Source organism: Orbicella faveolata, unplaced genomic scaffold (genome assembly GCF_042242905.1).
Source record: "Orbicella faveolata isolate gen_17 unplaced genomic scaffold, um_ofav_v1 contig_47, whole genome shotgun sequence".
In the NCBI taxonomy this organism is placed as follows: Eukaryota; Metazoa; Cnidaria; class Anthozoa; order Scleractinia; family Merulinidae; genus Orbicella; species Orbicella faveolata.
The window spans coordinates 1,380,817-1,400,986 of NW_028301577.1; the positions used below are offsets into that span (position 1 = coordinate 1,380,817).

Below are 20,170 nucleotides of genomic sequence, written 5' to 3' on the forward strand. Positions count from 1 at the left end.
GACGTTACTGCTATGAGTGTGTCATGAGAAATGACAAGTCAATCAAACAATCAATTTTATTCTAAAAAAAACACTAAAGTTGAACTTGACTCCATGACCATCCATGAGACAGAGATAATAATATTTTTGTTATTTCACTTAACAACTATTTTTTATGAATGGAATCTTGACAAGACTGTAGATTGATGTTATGTGGACACATTTTTAAAGGGCAAGCTTCCACCAATGGATAAATTAGGTGGTAAATTGCATGTGTCAATTGATTTAAATGTTCTGGTGTCCTTAGGCTTTGCTGATGTGTAAAAATTGATGACATCCTCAACAGTGTTCATTTCGTTTAACTGGAAATTGGGTACCAGAAGACCAAACTCTTCATAACATCTGTTAAGAACCTGAAGGTGGAAAAAAAGGTTATTTAAGGGACTGGTCAAAAGTACAAGGGGGGGGGGGGGGGTGGGCTGGAGCATTTGAAAATGTGTTGGTTAGAAAACACATGACCCACCCCTTCCATGTGGCACAAAACTAAGTGACCCACCCCTAAATGAAGGTTGAAAATTACGTGACCCACCCTCTATAAAACATGACATTTTTGGTTGCATAATCTAACAAAATCATATTTTGTGTATGGAATTGAGATATTGTTCACATTTAAGATTTTTTCCTTAACAATAATACAAAACCATCTAAAAATAATATTCTTTTCCTTTACTTTTACAACTTTAGGTCATGTCTGTAAACTTTAAAAAAGCTTGACCATAAACCTTTCACACTTGGCCTTTAGTCTCACTACCCGTAGAACAGTCATCCACCTAGAAAAATTGGCTGTAGTGAGTTCTGGACTCACAAAGCCTGTAAACAATGAGTCCTAGGCCCAAGAGTGTGAGTCCCAGATCCATAAACATGTGTACCGTACCCATAGGGACAAATAGCATGTGGACATAAGGTGGCCATTTGGTGTCCTTGAAGACCGGCAAGACGAAAGAGCGCAGTATTTTGAAAATTTCTGCCCTGGGACTTCCGTCAGACTTCTTAGCTTTCATACAGATTTTACAATCCATGAAATTTGCATCCCTATTGTACACCAGCTACCGCTCGAAAATATTCATCCTTTGGAACTGGAAGAAGTTACCTCTGTTGTTGATCATGTCAAAAGTGCGCCAATTCCAGTAATAAAACAAGATGACCCACTCCCATGGGTAACTGAAAATTGAACAACCCCCCCCCTAACCAAGGTCTCAAAATCTGATGACCCACCCCTTCTCTTCTCCGGCCCACTCAACCCCCCCCCCCCCAATACTTTTTGACCACTCCCTAATTGTTCTGAGTCTGCCCAATGACCTTCCAAACCAGAGGCTTCTTGTTAATGCAAAGTGTAAATGTAAATTGTAAGGTAAGTAGCAGATCTTGAAACCCCCTCTTGAGTTTCCCCTAGGCTTTGTTATCTACAGCCCCCTAACCATCAAACTACTGCCACTACATAAGGTTTTGTAGCAATGCACAATCATTTTTCTTTGAACTCGCCTTATATTTGACAACAAGGTCTTGGACTGACTGATTCTGCCATTCCTGGATGTTAGGTATAGCTTCTGTGACAATGTGTTCAAGTTTATTCACAATTTCGTGCGTCTCCATACTGTATACTGACGGATCCTCAGCCTTGACCAGTTGATAATAACTGCAATGAAAGTTTAAATGTTACTATTATTCATCAATGTATGACAAGGTGACCTCTAGAAACCACCAGGCTTTTGGTCGAGGCCACCTCGTACATAACAATACAGTTACATAGATAGTGCTACAGTGTGCGGCTTTCCCAGTTCAGTAATTATGTTACTTAAAACTCTATCAGTTTTTTTCGTAAAATTGGGAAAACTTGGCAAAGAAGTGATTGCAACAGGAAGGGAATTCCAGATCTTTGCACCTTGGTAAAGAATACTAAACTTAAAGCTGTCCAGCTCATAGAAACCCAGACTCAATGGGAGGCCTGGGAGCACTTAAAAGTAACGATTTGAACAAGAACTCTTCCTTTACATTATTTTATTTGACTGGAAGTCAACTTACTCATTGTTGAGTAGTTGAATGGGTGCTGGGAATAAAGCCCTAAGTGACTTTTGGAAAATTTAGAGGTACCATAGCCAGGATGGAAATACATGTACCTACTGGCAATTTTCACAGTTTACTCTGATTTTAATTCTTGTCTAAAAAGAACTCTTAATTATTACTAGGTCTTTTTAGACAATAATGAAAACCAGAGTTAACCGTAACCATGGCTGGAAGTGGCTGGAAGGTATTTTACTGCTGGTTCTCTCAAAGTTTTCCAAAAGTCACTTTCAGCATTATTCCACTCACCCCTTCAGTTGCATTTGCTCTGCTGTGAAATCCGCACTGTCCTCAGGAGTGTTTGTATTGAAATATCAGGCTTAAGAAGCTGGAATTCCTTGTTATGTAAAACAAATTACAGTACCCCTTTAAGAACTATTGGTTACCTACAAATCTCTCAAGAAATTGTAAGCTAAGGCACGAATCTTAAAAGGAGTCACCCTCCCTTTGCCTCCCCCCTGCACATTTGAGCATAGTCGTAGGAATTTTTAATGGATCTGTCACTGCACTACAAAATCCAAATCCTCAATATTACCAACAGTACTGATGTTCCAAGACCCTTTGGCCGGGTATGCACGTTGCTCTCTATCCCTTTATAAATCCTTAGTTTATTGCACCTTTCACTCCTCGAAATTCGCAATCTGAATCAATTGTGTTTATGAAAAACAGGAAGTATAGCTTTAAAAATAAAACAACAAACTAAGGAAATAAAAAATACCAGAATTTGGTTCTAGTCTTAAAATACTTTCACTACAGTTAAGCTCAAAAGTTCTTTGAATCTGAGCCACTTAGTTCACGAACCTCTCAACTGTTTCCTTTTCTTCAGGCGGTGCTTTCTCGCCAAAGACGAACCTTTTCACCCTTTCGATAAGACGATCTGTTTTTGTAAGATCAGTACTAAAATACAATCTACCAACGGTCCGCGAAACTCCTTTGAACTTTGCAAATCCGCACCAACTTCGTGCTACGCCCGCCATGTTGTTACCCAACCATACCCAGTGTTCTCGCGGTCGCCACGCGTGTGCACCGCCCCGTCTCTCGCGGTCAAAGACAAAAATAAAAGGCTCTTTGAAGACATTCAAAGACATACAAAGACATACTGAGGGATGCAAAGAAGTCCGATCACAGGATGAAAAGAACTGAAATCGTGACCTTAGAAATCTCAGACCTCTAAAAATAATACGAAAATCGCAACCGCAAAATCGCAAATTGCGTGACAAGAGAAAGGGACCAATCATATTGTTCAGTCATGACATGATTGAACTGCCATTCACATGTAAATTATTTTGGGTGTGCTGATTTTAACTTGATGTTTTATTCTAAACAAGTTTAATCGGGGTGGCACGACAGAAACTTTTGGAAAGACAAAAATTTTTTAAAATTTCCTCTTCTACTGCATTGTTTCAACGACCAAGATTAAAAAAATTGCAAATCCACCATACACTTGTAATGTAGAAGCTTTCTCCATGATCTTACACTGCGAAGATCAAATTGTTTTGGATGTACAATTTCACTTGCAAGTTGACGAGCCTTACGCTAGCGGCCAAGCATGGATGCCATTTCTCCTCAATACTCAGACTTTTTTCAGTGTTCTTGTGATGCTTATAATCACTAAACTGGGCGTTTTAAGATCCATGAAGATCAGAAGACTGCAGATTCAAATTCAAGTCGACAAAAAACCAGGTAAGACGGAGTTTTAATTTTGTGAATTCGAAATACAAACCGCATGCGAACATTTGCTCCATGCATATAAGATGCTACCTGCATGGTGACCTTTGGAAATCGTGCAACAAAAATTCTTTTGATACGGCGTAAAAATTGCTCGTGACTAGATTATCAGGGGTATTATGTTTTTCTTTACGAAATGTGGATAACTTCAACTATTAGTATTTTGCTATCACTGACAGTGGAAGTGTATAGCCAAGCCCTTTTAGCGTCAGGAAATATAGAAAATGCAAATTTTTGCATCATACGATACGATTCTAGCCATTTCATTGGCCGAATTATCTGCTTGTTATTTTTGAATGCCTGAAATCTTGTAATAAGTAAAATGAAAGCAGTTTTAGATTCTTACAACTTCCTTGAAATATTCGAATTTTACAAATGCGGCCGGGAATTCAGACAGTTTATATAGAAAGTAGCTGGTTTAATATAATTACCGTTACTTTGGTGTCGGATGTTAGATTGAGATATTATAACACTAGCCTCGATTTAGTGAGTACACTTCAAACCTGTATACAGAACAAATGCAAATAAAGCTGACATAATGTGTACGATCGTGGAAATTAAAGGTACCGGTAGCATAGCAGTCAGAAGTTACAAGTGCTGTGTGGCTGAGTTGGTTGTGCAGTCGTTCTGTCGGTGCCCCGAGGGTTTTCTGATAATCAACAATCGGTCATGCATACAGAGTGTAAAAGGAATAGCTCATTAACCAAGAGCAAAATATTAATTTACTTCACCTTTACCCTTTGTACGGCAGCTCAATTCTTGAAGATGAATATTATGCAAAATAATATTTGATTCAAGCGCCTTACGCACAAACGAAGCCTGAAATTTGCATTTTCGAGAACAATTATTGCATTCCTAAGAAAAACGGAAAGAATAGCGCGCCAGTCAGCGAAAGGGCATCGCGTGTATTATATATGCATCGCCAGAAGGCATTTCTCTAAGAAAGGCAAATGCTGATTTAACGGTTAGATTTTAATTACAAAAATATGGCAAGATATGTTTATCAAATTTAAGATTTTCCATCACCATTCTTACTAGCTTCTAGGGTTGCGCCTCGCATGGGTAACTTTATTTTCCCGTTCGCGCAATTCAGTATTGGTCCTTTTCTTCTTTTAATTATATTGTAATTTTGTGACCAATAAAGTTGATAGACTACACTAGACAAAACTTTTAAACAGCTAATCAAACGCGAACACTGTCTGCAACAATGACTTTGGGAATAATAATTTTGATAGAGAACCATTTCTTTCTCATGCTAATCGTAAACAATCTTTGTTTAACTTGAAGAAATTTTCTCTGTTTACATTAAAATCTTGTTAACTTAGATGAAGATAAAAGTAACAGGATTCAAAGGTTAGATTTAAAATTACACAAGAAGATCTGTTAGATCTTATAACCGCGCTTTTAAAATTTAACTGTTCGCTTAGCACTACCGTCGGAACGCAGTGCACATTCCAAAGCAGTCATTGATGATTCTTTTCTTACTGTAGACATCACATCACTTGATCAACACAAACTGTATTATTGCACCATCAGTGGTAGCCGTTGACAAATCTCCGATGACTTAATGGTCTTAATCTAGAACTTTCTTCGGGATATGTATGGGCATGAACGATATCAACGACACAATAATAACACTGTTAACAACAGCTTTCTTTCTTAAAAGTCATGATTAAATTTAATTGGTGTTTTCCACGAGTAAAGGGCTAGCAAAGTAGTCACACAAGTCATAAAAAAACCCTATCCCGACCGATGTATCGATTTTGGTCACTCCAGTGACCACAGATTGAAAACGTGACAGAAAATTGGCGTTACTTTTGATTCTCACCAAATTTGTCATATCCCCCGCCTCGGGAGAATTTTGTTAAGTTAGCTAATTTAGTATGCAAGTCACCGTAATGGCGGTCGCCGCCGGCGAAATGTTTATTTGCTCAAAATTGGGGCAAAGTCTTTCGGAGATGGAAATCAGGACATTTGTAAGGATACAGAAAGTAATTTGGGACCGGTTGCTGGCTTCTAAGGCTGAATTTATCCAGAAGTAAGCTGTATTTTCGTTTTCGTGTCGAAAGCCACGCGATGAAATATTATCGGCTTGTTCTGCTGTCTTGTTCTGTTTTTTCTCTTTGTCGTTTTTGTAGCCCGCCGAGGCCAGTCTTTCGTCTAAATCAGTTGAAAAAGGTTCGAAAAAGATGTTCCCATTCAAGTTTAAACTCTCAGGCGATAATTGTGTAGTTTTTTGGCCGAAACGTCGGCTTTGTTATGTTGGTGTTTTTCGGTTGCTATGGGCGACCGTTGCTTCCTTTGTTAGGACAAGTCTGGGAAGTGAGGTCACAAAAAAATTCTAATTAATTCTGGTTTTGTTCGATTTCGCTGAAATTTTAACACGATAAAGTTGGATTGTTAACGAATAGATTTACCGCCTGCAGATGTGTGGTAGCTATTGACGCTGAAGTGTTATATCGCTTCGAAGTCAGGGTTTTGAAGAGATTTTTTTGCAACATGTGGGTTCGGCGTGATTTTGTAATCTGAGGTTTCGGTTGACCCCGTAGGAAAAAATATCCGGTAAAGGTCATTTCATCGACGATTCAAACAAATATAAATATGTATATGTTCCGAGCTAAATTTCTGGTGAAAAAATATAATTTTTGACGAGCGCTGGGTTTTTAATTTATTCCCGCGAAAGATGAGATTTATTGTTTCAACAGCTTTTGGCGAGTAAACATCACAGGTTGCGTGACTCAAAATTTGGCCGAGTGGAAGCTTGGGTCTGCTCGCACCGAAGTCGAAAAACAAGAAGATCTGTTAGATCTTATAACCGCGCTTTTAAAATTTAACTGTTCGCTTAGCACTACCGTCGGAACGTAGTGCACATTCCAAAGCAGTCATTGATGATTCTTTTCTTACTGTAGACATCACATCACTTGATCAACACAAACTGTATTATTGCACCATCAGTGGTAGCCTTTGACAAATCTCCGATGACTTAATGGTCTTAATCTAGAACTTTCTTCGGGATATGTATGGGCATGAACGATATCAACGACACAATAATAACACTATTAACAACAGCTTTCTTTCTTAAAAGTCATGATTAAATTTAATTGGTGTTTTCCACGAGTAAAGGGCAAGCAAAGTAGTCACACAAGTCATAAAAAAACCCTATCCCGACCGATGTATCGATTTTGGTCACTCCAGTGACCACAGATTGAAAACGTGACAGAAAATTGGCGTTACTTTTGATTCTCACCAAATTTGTCGTATCCCCCCCCCTCGGGAGAATTTTGTTAAGTTAGCTAATTTAGTATGCAAGCCACCGTAATGGCGGTCGCTGCCGGCGAAATGTTTATTTGCTCAAAATTGGGGCAAAATCTTTCGGAGATGGAAATCAGGACATTTGTAAGGATACAGAAAGTAATTTGGGACCGGTTGCTGGCTTCTAAGGCTGAATTTATCCAGAAGTAAGATGTATTTTCGTTTTCGTGTCGAAAGCCACGCGATGAAATATTATCGGCTTGTTCTGCTGTCTTGTTCTGTTTTTTCTCTTTGTCGTTTTTGTAGCCCGCCGAGGCCAGTCTTTCGTCTAAATCAGTTGAAAAAGGTTCGAAAAAGATGTTCCCATTCAAGTTTAAACTCTCAGGCGATAATTGTGGAGTTTTTTGGCCGAAACGTCGGCTTTGTTATGTTGGTGTTTTTCGGTTGCTATGGGCGACCGTTGCTTCCTTTGTTAGGACAAGTCTGGGAAGTGAGGTCACAAAAAAATTCTAATTAATTCTGGTTTTGTTCGATTTCGCTGAAATTTTAACACGATAAAGTTGGATTGTTAACGAATAGATTTCCCGCCTGCCGATGTGTGGTAGCTATTAACGCTGAAGTGTTATACCGCTTCGAAGTCAGGGTTTTGAAGAGATTTTTTTGCAACATGTGGGTTCGGCGTGATTTTGTAATCTGAGGTTTCGGTTGACCCCGAAGGAAAAAATATCCGGAAAAGGTCATTTCATCGACGATTCAAACAAATATAAATATGTATATGTTCCCAGCTAAATTTCTGGTGAAAAAATATAATTTTTGACGAGCGCTGGGTTTTTAATTTATTCCCGCGAAAGATGAAATTTATTGTTTCAACAGCTTTTGGCGAGTAAACATCACAGGTTGCGTGACTCAAAATTTGGCCGAGTGGAAGCTTGGGTCTGCTCGCACCGAAGTCGAAAAAAACAAGAAGATCTGTTAGATCTTATAACCGCGCTTTTAAAATTTAACTGTTCGCTTAGCACTACCGTCGGAACGCAGTGCACATTCCAAAGCAGTCATTGATGATTCTTTTCTTACTGTAGACATCACATCACTTGATCAACACAAACTGTATTATTGCACCATCAGTGGTAGCCGTTGACAAATCTCCGATGACTTAATGGTCTTAATCTAGAACTTTCTTCGGGATATGTATGGGCATGAACGATATCAACGACACAATAATAACACTATTAATAACAGCTTTCTTTCTTAAAAGTCATGATTAAATTTAATTGGTGTTTTCCACGAGTAAAGGGCTAGCAAAGTAGTCACACAAGTCATAAAAAACCCTATCCCGACGGATGTATCGATTTTGGTCACTCCAGTGACCACAGATTGAAAACGTGACAGAAAATTGGCGTTACTTTTGATTCTCACCAAATTTGTCGTATCCCCCCCCCCCTCGGGAGAATTTTGTTAAGTTAGCTAATTTAGTATGCAAGCCACCGTAATGGCGATCGCCGCGGCGAAATGTTTATTTGCTCAAAATTGGGGCAAAATCTTTCGGAGATGGAAATCAGGACATTTGTAAGGATACAGAAAGTAATTTGGGACCGGTTGCTGGCTTCTAAGGCTGAATTTATCCAGAAGTAAGCTGTATTTTCGTTTTCGTGTCGAAAGCCACGCGATGAAATATTATCGACTTGTTCTGCTGTCTTGTTCTGTTTTTTCTCTTTGTCGTTTTTGTAGCCCGCCGAGGCCAGTCTTTCGTCTAAATCAGTTGAAAAAGGTTCGAAAAAGATGTTCCCATTCAAGTTTAAACTCTCAGGCGATAATTGTGGAGTTTTTTGGCCGAAACGTCGGCTTTGTTATGTTGGTGTTTTTCGGTTGCTATGGGCGACCGTTGCTTCCTTTGTTAGGACAAGTCTGGGGAGTGAGGTCACAAAAAAATTCTAATTACTTCTGGTTTTGTTCGATTTCGCTGAAATTTTAACACGATAAAGCTGGATTGTTAAGGAATAGATTTACCGCCTGCCGATGTGTGGTAGCTATTAACGCTGAAGTGTTATATCACTTCGAAGTCAGGGTTTTGAAGAGATTTTTTTGCAACATTTGGGTTCGGCGTGATTTTGTAATCTGAGGTTTCGGTTGACCCCGAAGGAAAAAATATCCGGAAAAGGTCATTTCATCGACGATTCAAACAAATATAAATATGTATATGTTCCGAGCTAAATTTCTGGTGAAAAAATATAATTTTTGACGAGCGCTGGGTTCTTAATTTATTCCCGCGAAAGATGAGATTTATTGTTTCAACAGCTTTTGGCGAGTAAACATCACAGGTTGCGTGACTCAAAATTTGGCCGAGTGGAAGCTTGGGTCTGCTCGCACCGAAGTCGAAAAAAAAAAAACCACGGGTAAACCATGAACCGCGCTCGGCCCATGGCCGCGCGGTTAAAAAAACCACGGGTAAACCATGAACCGCGCTCGGCCCATGGCCGCGCGGTTAAAAAAAAACCACGGGTAAACCATGAACCGCGCTCGGCCCATGGCCGCGCGGTTAAAAAGTATGGAACGGCATGTTTATTCAGAGCATTACAAAACTTTTAAACAGCTAATCAAACGCGAACACTGTCTGGACCAATGACTTAGGGAATAATAATTTTGATAGAGAACCATTTCTTTCTCATGCTAATCGTAAACAATCTTTGTTTGACTTGAAGAAATTTTCGCTGTTTACATTGAAATCTTGTTAACTTCAGGATAAAGATAAAAGTAACAGGGTTCAACGGTTAGATTTTAATTTAAAAAGTATGGAACGGTATGTTTATTCACAGCATCACAAAACTTTTAAACAGCTAATCAAACGCGAACACTGGCTGGACACACGACTTTCTTTCTCTTGCTAATCGTGAGACAATCTTTGTTCAACGTGAGGAAATTTTGGCTGCTAATAATTTAAATCTTGTTAATTTGGATCACGGTAACAATGAGGGACTGTGCAATAATTACCTGGAGCGGAGGGAGGGTGGAGGGGAGGGGGGGGGGCTGAGAAATGGACTGGACTCTGAGCTTGTGTCGTCTTCGCATGAATTGGGAGATTCCTCATCTTCTACAGCACCTGTTCCCGCGTGCGTGGGTGAGAACTCGACCAATCAACTCAGTCTTGCTTCCACTTATCTTAAGACCTTTTTGCTGTAGATACATTTTCAGCTGCTTGCTGGTAAGCGCTTTTACAACTTTTTCAATTGTCCAAGAAATAAGCGGAAGAGTGTTCCTTTCTCTTACTCTTTTTTTGGCTTTTGCATCCGGGAACTCAAGGTACTGTACATAACTTTTACATGCAGTCTCGTCCACGTTGTACTGGGAACATACCTCATGCAAAGATCTTTCTTCAGAAGAGGGCAATTTTCCCTCGTTGAACACATGATCTCTTTATCTGGACACTTGGGAGAAACTTGTCGATCTGGTCTCCAGTGGACGTTACCGTAGTGAATGGTGAATACTTTCCAGGCGAAGTAGCATGCATTAAATTTTATTTTATTTTATGTATTAAATTTTACATCCAACCTCCCCTCTCTCTCTTGTTGTCATTTTCTCCTATGCCTCCCTCTAATTTTCCAACCCCCCCCCCTGCTCCAGGTAATTATTGCACAGTCCCTAACTTGACTCTCTGGGCAGATCGTCTGTGTGAGGCTAGCTCGAGTCTTGAAAAGGATTGTTCTACTTATCTTCTTGCCAGGGTGAAAACAAAACATTAACAGACGATAACATCTCTGTCAATGAAGATAGTTTTAGTCCAGCAATAGCATCAGCAAAATTGAAATTGCCATGCACGAAAAAAATTCTGCTCATGGTGTTTCCTATCATTATTGGTCCTGAAGAATTTTTCGACGGTGTCAGAAACACTAAGCAATCTTTCTTGGAACTGCCTGCGAGACAGAGATTACCTTTCCTTTCCACTCGGTAAGAGACGAACAGAAAGAGAAGTGAATCGCTGTCTCGCAGGGTATCTTGGAACTCTTTTTAGTAATCAGCTTAGTCAAAAAAAATTATCACGTAATGCTATAGATGATTCGCCGTGTTCGGTGCTGACACTCGAAACATTTTATAGCTCGAGAACTATGTACATGATGTACGCAATGGACGTATAAGTATCAAAAGAGTGGGCGGGGACGGGGGGCGGAGTCGCGCGTAGATTGCGAGAAGACATTTTTTGAAGAATGACTAAAGCTGATTTTCAAAATGTTTACCCTAAGCATGACAAAGTGTAGCAGTTCAAACTTTGCTTTAATCGTTTTGCCTTCACTACACAACCGAACACACTCAAAGGTTGAGGCATGGGCGCGTTGGTCAGCCAGCCAGCCTTTAATACTTAACTTGAAGAAACCCAAGCCCCAACCCTTCCAGTTGTCTCACCATTTCTGGTCGTCTATCAACAGCTCTTCGTTCCCTTTCCGAGAAGCTGCATAATTTTTCCTGAGGAGTGAGCTAGTGTCACATGCTTCTAAGAAAACGGCGAAAAGAAAATTATTCTTAAAACTCAGAGAAAAATAAAAGGTTATAAAAGAGATTGGAAGGTAAGAATTTGTCGGCAACACTGACAACTCTCCCGAGGAAATGAAAATATTTTCGTAACGGAGGCCAGGGACTTGCAGCCAAACTAAACTGACCGAGTAACCCGAAAACACTGATCCCCGGTCCGCGGACCCCCACTACGGACCGGGTCCGCGGACTACCTATGGACCGGTCCACGGACTACCCTTACGGACCCCCTCTACGGACCACTCAACAAAAATATAATAAAAATTAGAAATAAATACTTCACTCATGGGTTATCTAATAGATTACTCGTCTCGGCGAATTTTCGAGTATTACACTGTGGAAATGTAATTGACACCCTTCTTCCCCCCGCCCCCCCCCCCCCGAAAAAAAAGCCTATAAGCTTTACTCAGCGTAAGGAGATGCCGATGGCAAAAAGAAGGAAACTTATTACATTGCATTCGTGGCTCAATCTGACTATGGAAGATGAGTTTTTAGGTAGTTCAAGCTTGTTTGTATCTGTAACTGCGCTGAGCAAATTGTGAAGCCTGGAACGAGTTCACGAATCCACGTGAGAATGGGCTGAACAAAATGGTGGAGGGGAAAGAGCACAAATTCTGAGGTTTCCCCGGAGGCTTCCTGGAGGCTTCCTGGAGACTTTCGCTGTCTTTCATACACAGTATGGCCACAGCAAAGGAAATGGCAATGTGTAATGATACAACTTGCGCCCGAGCTTGAACCCCACGAACGTTGAATTTGCAAAATGTAAAGTTTGAAATTTCGCCGACACGATCTATTAGACAACCCATAACTGAAATTTTTTTTTTTTTTCATTCTAATTTGGGGGGTGGTCCGTAAAGGGGTCCGTAGGGGTAGTCCGTGGACCGGTCTATAGGTGGTCCGCGGACCCGGTCCGTAGTGGGGGTCCGCGTACCGGGGGTCAGTGTTTTCGGGTTACCCAATCTGAACTGCGAGTTCATTGTTTTAGGAGTGAAGCGGGAAATTACTGTAGATTGGGAAATACATTTCACGCAACTACCCGAAACACTATTGAGAATTTTAACTGAATTTTAATGCGCGTCAAAGACGTTTATAACGCATGACCTTAGGCCATGGGCCTTAATCATCGAAGTCTTCGAAATATTTGGAGATTTGGCATATGCCTTTTCTTAGATTCGATCAGTTGTCACGGTAGACGAAACCCAACTGTGCTTGACCGACTGACTCCTTGATCCACTTTCGCAACAATTAATATTGGCTCAACTGACCAACCAAAAATGAAACATAGTTGAAAACGCACAAAGCAAAAGCAAAAGCAATCAATCGATGAATTTACACAGTGATTCCTTTATTTCTTGGTTTTGCTTTGTTCCGACAAGAATTCGTGACAGGAGTAACCTACTTGTCATCGTTTATTATCCATGTTGCATAATCCCGTTACGTGCACGTGCACACCAGACAGATTTTAGCCGATAACCAATCAGATCATTCCATTTTCCATCAAAAAAACTCCCGGATAACATACGATCTAATAAAATATGTAGAATCTCCTGCTGCTGTCTTTCACGTGAAAGTACACAAGACGTTGTGTTTGTCGTGGATTCCTACTCGAAGGGATAAACGACATTACATTTACTATCCTCGACTGTACTTAATACTATCGCTTCAAAATGCGGTTACACGCTGATGATGAAATTTCTTTTGCTGGTTATCGCCACCTGAACGATCTGAGACATGATTCCACTTGGATTATGTCGTGCGTTCTTTATGCTCATTCCGCGATCTGTCTCGTCGTAGTGGTCGCCTTCGCAAGCTATGGCCTTGTTTGGCCCGTAAGGAATAAATCAGAGACCCTTCTACACAGGACGACAAGGAAAGGTACGGTAACGACCATCCGACATCCAGCACGGTAATGTACAAATGTTCAAGTGAATTTGCATTCTGTCATCACGACCGCTCGACCGTCGCGGCCAAACCGGTTTCATCGGGTTTGTAACCAGTCGAAGCGGTACGTTTCCAGCCTTCTCCACCTTCAATGGAGTGAAACGTCATGTTCTTTGATAATCATGGACTATTTAGCTCGATATATTTCCAACATACGGTTGGGATTCCTCGCTGAATCTTGTTTGACCATTTTGCTTGCCATTTTGCCTGCGGGAGTTGAAAAATTAGGCGTCGACTAGAAAATTACATGTAAATAAAGACTAGATGAGATAAGTGCAAGTGCGGTTGGCGTTAGGTTTTAGGACAGGAATAAGGCTTGCACTTAAATCCTTTTATCACAGGAGATCGCGAATCTTTTGGCAAATGTTTCGGGGTAAAGTCTTCGCCTAAAACGTCTGTGGGGGAAAATGTGAAATAATAATTCGCGTATGTCGCGGTACGGTGGAGGTTGCGGATTGGTGGTTTAAAATTCCTTTCTCGAATGCAGGCAACTCGCGTAAGTCATATGCCTCGCTAACAAAATCGCTGTATTTTCTTTGAATATTCCAGTAATATCTTCTTACATGTAGAAATAAAAGTGTGAAATAAAGTTGTCCAAGTCCGTTGTAGGGCCCCATTTAAACCAGCCTATGTTGGCTGCAATGGGTTAACCCTGACAAGAATTCAATAAAAGTCATAAAACAGCCCTTGCGAAAAGTTTAATGATACCGTGTACCGTCTGGTGTTCTTTACTAGTTAAAGTTATCTGAGTAAAACAGGTTTTCCTAGTAACGCGGCTTGGTAATATCACGCCTCTTTGTAGGGTACTACCACGCTTACATGGGAGTTTAATTTTGACACGATCTAACAGATTTATTTAGTCGGAAAAGTTTTCACCAAAAAAACAACCAAACTGAAAGCACCTAGTAAGGAGATTATTGATAAAAAAAATGTCAATTTTCCAAAGGGCCGTAAAATTACTTGGCGTGGCTTGGGTGGACTCTATCACGTGATATACTGGAGAAGAAGAACTTTGAACTCGGTGTAAAACAAGTGATACATAAGTGTTCGTGCCATAGCATTTAGACAAAGAAAATCTTCGTTCAGCGATGTAAACAAGAGCTCTATGATTTTGATTTCCGAGATGCACATTTTACCACGGAAATTTTGGCAATCTGCTAGGAAAATCGAAGTTGACCTTTGACGTAGTTCCACTGAGCACGTGATCGAGAAGTCGAACAATTTTGACGAACCCTCCCCTCCCTAGAGACAAATCAAAACATCCCAGAATTCAGTACGAGTCCTTGATCCCCCGCGAGGCAGCATGGCGCAATAGCTATTGTCAGCTTTTTCGTTATAATGCCTCCTTTTGTTAGGTTAATTCTTGGTTTGAAGAGGTCAGAGAGAAAACGTGATTTCATCTTTTTATGATGTATAACATATTACGTGGATCTGCGAAGTCGTTTTTGTACAATTCGTGCATACGATCTTCAGTGACGGTCGTGAAGTCCACGCGTGCTGTTACAACACGTTCTAGCTTACCTATTCTGTACAGTAAAGTTTTTATCCTTGAATTCTATCCTTGTCGTAGATACCATACAATGAAAGGTAAGCTCGTCGACTGAAAAGACGTAAACTTCGTTTTCGTGAAATCATTGAGTTTTGCACAAAATTTTTAGCTCGTATTGATAAACAAAGCCAGGCTGTCAACAAGTTTGTACAGTTCATGAGTGCTCGCCACCAACATTTCTTTCGATCCACGTATTGTACTATTTAAGCGGGTGAAAATCTTCTCAATGTTGTGTGTGCCGTAATTCCGTTTGAGTGAAGGCTGAAATGGGTTTCTTGTCCATTTTTAGGGGCGAAGAGACTAGGAACTGCTGTACGAAGCTATTTTGGAACTCTTCGTTGGTTTAGTATTCCAGCGAGTGTTGGTTTCGCCTACGTGTGTTATCAGCAATTCTGGCACATCAAGGAGAGAGAAAAACGAAAACTCGAGGCAGGCGAATCCGTTGAACCAAGTCAATGGCAGGTGAGATTGCGTGACTAACTGTGTGACTAAGTAGTCACGTCACGAAACTTTTGGATTCTACTTACTAATGATTTGTTGCTTTTTTAGGTTGCATTGTTCAAGAAGTTACCCACAAGAGCTTGTTCTCGCGCTTGGGGCAAAGTGTGTGATGTTGACTTGCCATTGTGGTTACGTAAACCAATTCTTGGTTCATTTTCATGGTATTTTGCTTGCAATGTTGCTGAAGCAGTTGAAGAAGAACTTGTAAATTATCCAAGTCTTGGAGCATTTTTTAGAAGGCAACTTAAACCTGATGCCAGAAAGATCTGTGATGCCAGCTCTGTTGTAAGTATCTGCTCAGATTATGTAATTGAGTTGTGAGGGATGGGTAAAGTACTAGTGAAGATTTAACTCACTCAGTTCCCTTCTATGTGCACAGTCTGCAGCGCATAACCTGATAACCCCTAGCACAATGTTACCTCTATGCCATTTATGTTTTTAGGGAAAGCAGACATTCCATTGTCTTGTGTTGACAAGTTTTCTCAGCTGGTTCTTGTTCTTCTGCAAATATCGATATTCTTATTACTCAGTTCCATACACAACTTTAGTGCTCTGTTAGGAGAATCTGAGGTAGATCTAAAGACTGTTAGATTTACGTGGTGCATTTCTATGCTCAACATCAAATTGATAATTTGTTTTTCTTAGGTGAGTCCAGCTGATGGGACTGTGCTCCATTTTGGTGAGGTGGAAAATGACATGGTTGAACAAGTCAAAGGAATAACTTATTCAATGAAAACCTTCCTTGGACCAGATCAACCATCCAGTTCTACACTAAAGGAATTAGCATCAAACAACAATAAAAGCCTATATCACTGTGTAATTTACCTGGGACCTGGTGACTATCATTCATTTCATTCACCTAGTGAATGGAATGTCAAACTCAGGAGACATTTTCCAGGTTAGTCAAACATTTTATTTTCTGTTGTTCTTAATTGATTTTGTAATAAAAAATAATGATAAAACATCGCGTTTCGACCTCTCCAAGGTCATTTTCAAGTGTGAGAGGTTGAAACATTGTGACTTCATATTGTCACTTTCATTATAAAATTAATTTCTATGAAATTACTCATTACTAATTTATTAGTAAATTTCTGTGTAAAAACATTGAAAAGTGTGCTGTAGCAATTTTTCAAGTTTTGCCATAATTCCTTCACTGCAAAGTTTGTATTACACATCTATTCAGTATCCTGACTCTTGACCTTGTTTTTGTAATTTGCTGAAGTTGAATTTCCCCAATGGAAACTCATGTAAACAACCACCTTCATTTATTCCTACACATGCTAAAATCTCTTGTAATCAACCAAATGCCATCAGCACCTTTGTTCTCTTGGCTATTTTCTACCTTGGTAAACTATCATTCAAAAGTATCCTTAAATGTCTAGGCAATTGAAGACTCAGCTCCACGTGCTTTGTCATTGCAGGGGATTTGTTTTCTGTGCACCCAGGAATAGCTCAAATGGTTGCTGGTTTGTTCAACCATAATGAACGTGTTGTTCTCAGTGGTTCCTGGAAACATGGATTTTTCAGTTTCACGGCTGTCGGAGCTTACAATGTTGGATCTATTAACCTCAAGTTTGACAAGGTACCTTTGATTATCAGCTTTGTGATCTTGGCTAAAAATTGGTAGTACAAGCCTTTTTCTCAGTCATGCAAATGCATACCACCAATGTCTCCCTGTAGCACTGTTTGGATAGTATGAAAACACTTCCTCCTCTCCCACCTTCTTGACAGCCTAAATCCCCATAGACAAAGCTTAAATTGGGCATAAGTAAGAGTTATAACTGCAAACTTTTACTTATAGCTTTGTTTCATTTACTTTTGCAGGATTTGAAAACAAACTGTGCAGGAAGGTATTCTCCAGGCTCATTTCATGAATTAGAATACCTTAACGATAAACCTGAAGGAGTTCCTCTTGTTCGTGGTGAGAGAATGGGAGCATTTAACCTTGGATCAACTATTGTCTTGATATTTGAGGCGCCTAAAGACTTTGAATTTCATGTTCAAGCTGGACAGAAACTAAAATATGGTGAACCAGTAGGATTATCTAGAGAAGAAGCAGAATAACATAATTTTTAAATGTAAATTAGAGTTTATAGGTACAGTGTTCAATATATAAATTAGAGGTTATCTTTAAGGGTATTGATGCAGTCTTACAATATTACAATTTAAAGAAAATTTTCTACGGAAGTATTTTGTGGTGAAAATACTTCCTCTTCAAAGGTATAAGGATATACATGTACTACCAAAACCACATGGACATTGTTGATATTGTAACAGCTCAGATTAGTTAAGAACTGTTGTGGATTGAAATTATATAAAAAAAATATATATGGTGTTTTTGCCATAGTTAATAGAGGGTAATGGTTATGAAACTCAACAAAGTTCTTTATTGTATGTTTTTGTTCTCTTTTTTGCCTTGAATGTGCACAAAGACAATAGTTGTTTACTCTGTACTGAGGAACTAACCAATAGAAACGTGTTGGTTACGTAATTCGTGCATAGTGTATGAGCGCAAAACAAAAGATTGTGCATGCTCGTGGACCTTCCAACATAAATCTTGGCCTCTTTGTTTGCTCCTTTGACTTTTGCCGGGCTTCATAACCAGTCCCCTCTATTAACTATGGTTTTTGCCTTTTACAAAAAGCAACTCTTGTATTCATAGTTCTCTTTCTTTAAAACTCTTTCTAGCCCTTACAGTGCAAAACTAATGCACCCGAGAAAATTCAGCTTTTTTGCAAAAATTGAGCAATAAGATTAATTAGTTAGTTAATTAATTAATTATCAGTTATTGATTAAAATAATAATGGTCACATTTGTTATGGTTACTTCATGTTGGGAATCTATTGGTAATATCAAAGGATTTCATTTGTCAATTTACCCAAAATTTGGGCTGGTGGACTTAGTTACAGCGTTAGCACTGTATACGAAAATCAAAAGCTAAAATTAATGTGGAAAAACAGTCAATGTTCACGTGATTGAACAATTTGAGTAAAATGTCATCAGCAGTTTCTGCTTGTGTCTGGTTAATTAATTTTGAAATATTAGTGATGTCATCATTATTGGCCTCATTTCTTTTGAATGGCTCAAGTGAGGCAAATCAATATTTTCACATAATCATTATTTCTAAATTAAAGTAAAACTCATAAATTGATACTGTACAAATTGTTGACATTTTCAAATGAAATGTAAGATTTGTTTAAAATCTGTACAAAGGTTATATTGAGAAAATATTTATTATACATAAACTGACTATTAATTACTGAGGGAAACCATTTTTAGGTATCAGTCTATCAATGAACCATAACCTACATTAGGTTCTCTAGACATTTAATTTTTACACAAAGTTCAAATGCAAATTAAAAAATATAAAAAAATATTTTTGTTAAACCAGGGTTGATTTGACCTTTCACCCTGAAATGTTACTTTCCATGAAAACAAAGTAGATCTGCTTTTTTGTGTGATTTACAGGTTTGACTCCAGTAGAAGGTTCTTTACACTCATCACTTAAGCTTGTGTTGGGTTTTATGTTAAGCCTTAGTCAAAAGCCTGGCAACATGGTGCATGATAGTCGATGATAGGTGAATGATTCTCCCCGAATTTTCACCGACTATCATCAACTATCATCGACTATCATGAGACGTTTGACCAAGGCTTTAGACAATGAAAAAGACAGCCCACTATTAACCTGACCAACCTAATATTGATATGAACCAAAGGGAATCACTTTTTGCTGAGTAGGTTTGTCTTTTCAAGTTAGTTCAAAAAGTAATAAAAATGACAAAAAAAAATTAAAAGGTTATCATGCTTTCAACTGGAATTCTTGGCACTATCTTAACGCAAATTAGATTTTATTCTTGACATGCAATGGCCACATTTTTAGGATCAAGCAATTTTTTTTTTAATCTTGTAAAGTTTGCATAATGAACACCCCTTCATGACTTCAGTTACCATATTTGCACTGAACTTTCTTGCTTGGTTTCCTGCCTACATTCTAATTTTGAATTCCCAAGTAAAGTATGATCAAGCCTAATGACAAAATGTTTTCGAGACTATTTTTAAGCCTGGCGGTGTCGTGTAAAATGAAACAGAAATCCAATATCAACAGGCAGCTTGTTAAGAACGTAACTTTACAATATTGTCAATTGATCCGCTGGTAGTATTCGGCTAATCTAGGTGGATCAATCAGATTAATTGATGCAACTGTTTCACAACCCTCAAGTTTAGTGGAATTCAGTAGCAGCCTATTATATTTGTTGGTTATATAGCTGGATATCGGTACTTCACTGATTGGACGTTCAATTAAGTGTTCTTCATTTTGAAATACTCATAACAGACCTTTTCTTGTGTCAGAATGTATAATTGCCCATTTTGTACCATGTGAGGTAAAAAAAAGGTGCAGTCTGCATATGAGCCAAGTGGCCCATCAGGCCAGAACTTATCTCAGTTTCTGTAGCATGAAGTGGCTAGGAGTATTTCTACTCCCACCTGGATGGGATGCCAGTCCATCGCAGGGTTACCTCCAGCATTACGTTTGCCAGTACCCATTTATGCATCTGGGTCGAGAGAGGCACTGTGAGA

General features: G+C 39.2%; 2 protein-coding genes across 4 annotated transcripts; one reads left to right on the forward strand and one right to left on the reverse strand.

Moving 5' to 3' along the window:
- Positions 1-38: 38 nt before the first annotated feature.
- Positions 39-3,353, reverse strand: LOC110046417 (uncharacterized). Its single transcript, XM_020752104.2, has 3 exons — positions 2,902-3,353; positions 1,522-1,675; positions 39-392 (listed from the first exon to the last, which is right to left on the reverse strand). Exons 1-3 carry the CDS (start codon positions 3,336-3,338, stop codon positions 189-191), a joined length of 795 nt encoding a protein of 264 aa, XP_020607763.2. The 5' UTR covers positions 3,339-3,353; the 3' UTR covers positions 39-188.
- A 42-nt stretch (positions 3,354-3,395) lies between these two features.
- LOC110046430 (phosphatidylserine decarboxylase proenzyme, mitochondrial-like) lies at positions 3,396-19,386 on the forward strand. 3 transcript variants are annotated; one of them, XM_020752122.2, is made up of 6 exons: positions 3,396-3,783; positions 15,381-15,553; positions 15,641-15,877; positions 16,238-16,490; positions 17,014-17,174; positions 17,417-19,386. In XM_020752122.2, exons 1-6 carry the CDS (start codon positions 3,567-3,569, stop codon positions 17,654-17,656), a joined length of 1,281 nt encoding a protein of 426 aa, XP_020607781.2. In that variant the 5' UTR covers positions 3,396-3,566; the 3' UTR covers positions 17,657-19,386. The 3 variants fall into 3 exon arrangements, with proteins under 3 accessions (XP_020607781.2, XP_020607783.2, XP_020607782.2); XM_020752124.2 differs by lacking the exon at positions 3,396-3,783 and adding an exon at positions 12,582-15,129; XM_020752123.2 differs by lacking the exon at positions 3,396-3,783 and adding an exon at positions 12,583-13,476.
- Positions 19,387-20,170: the final 784 nt, after the last annotated feature.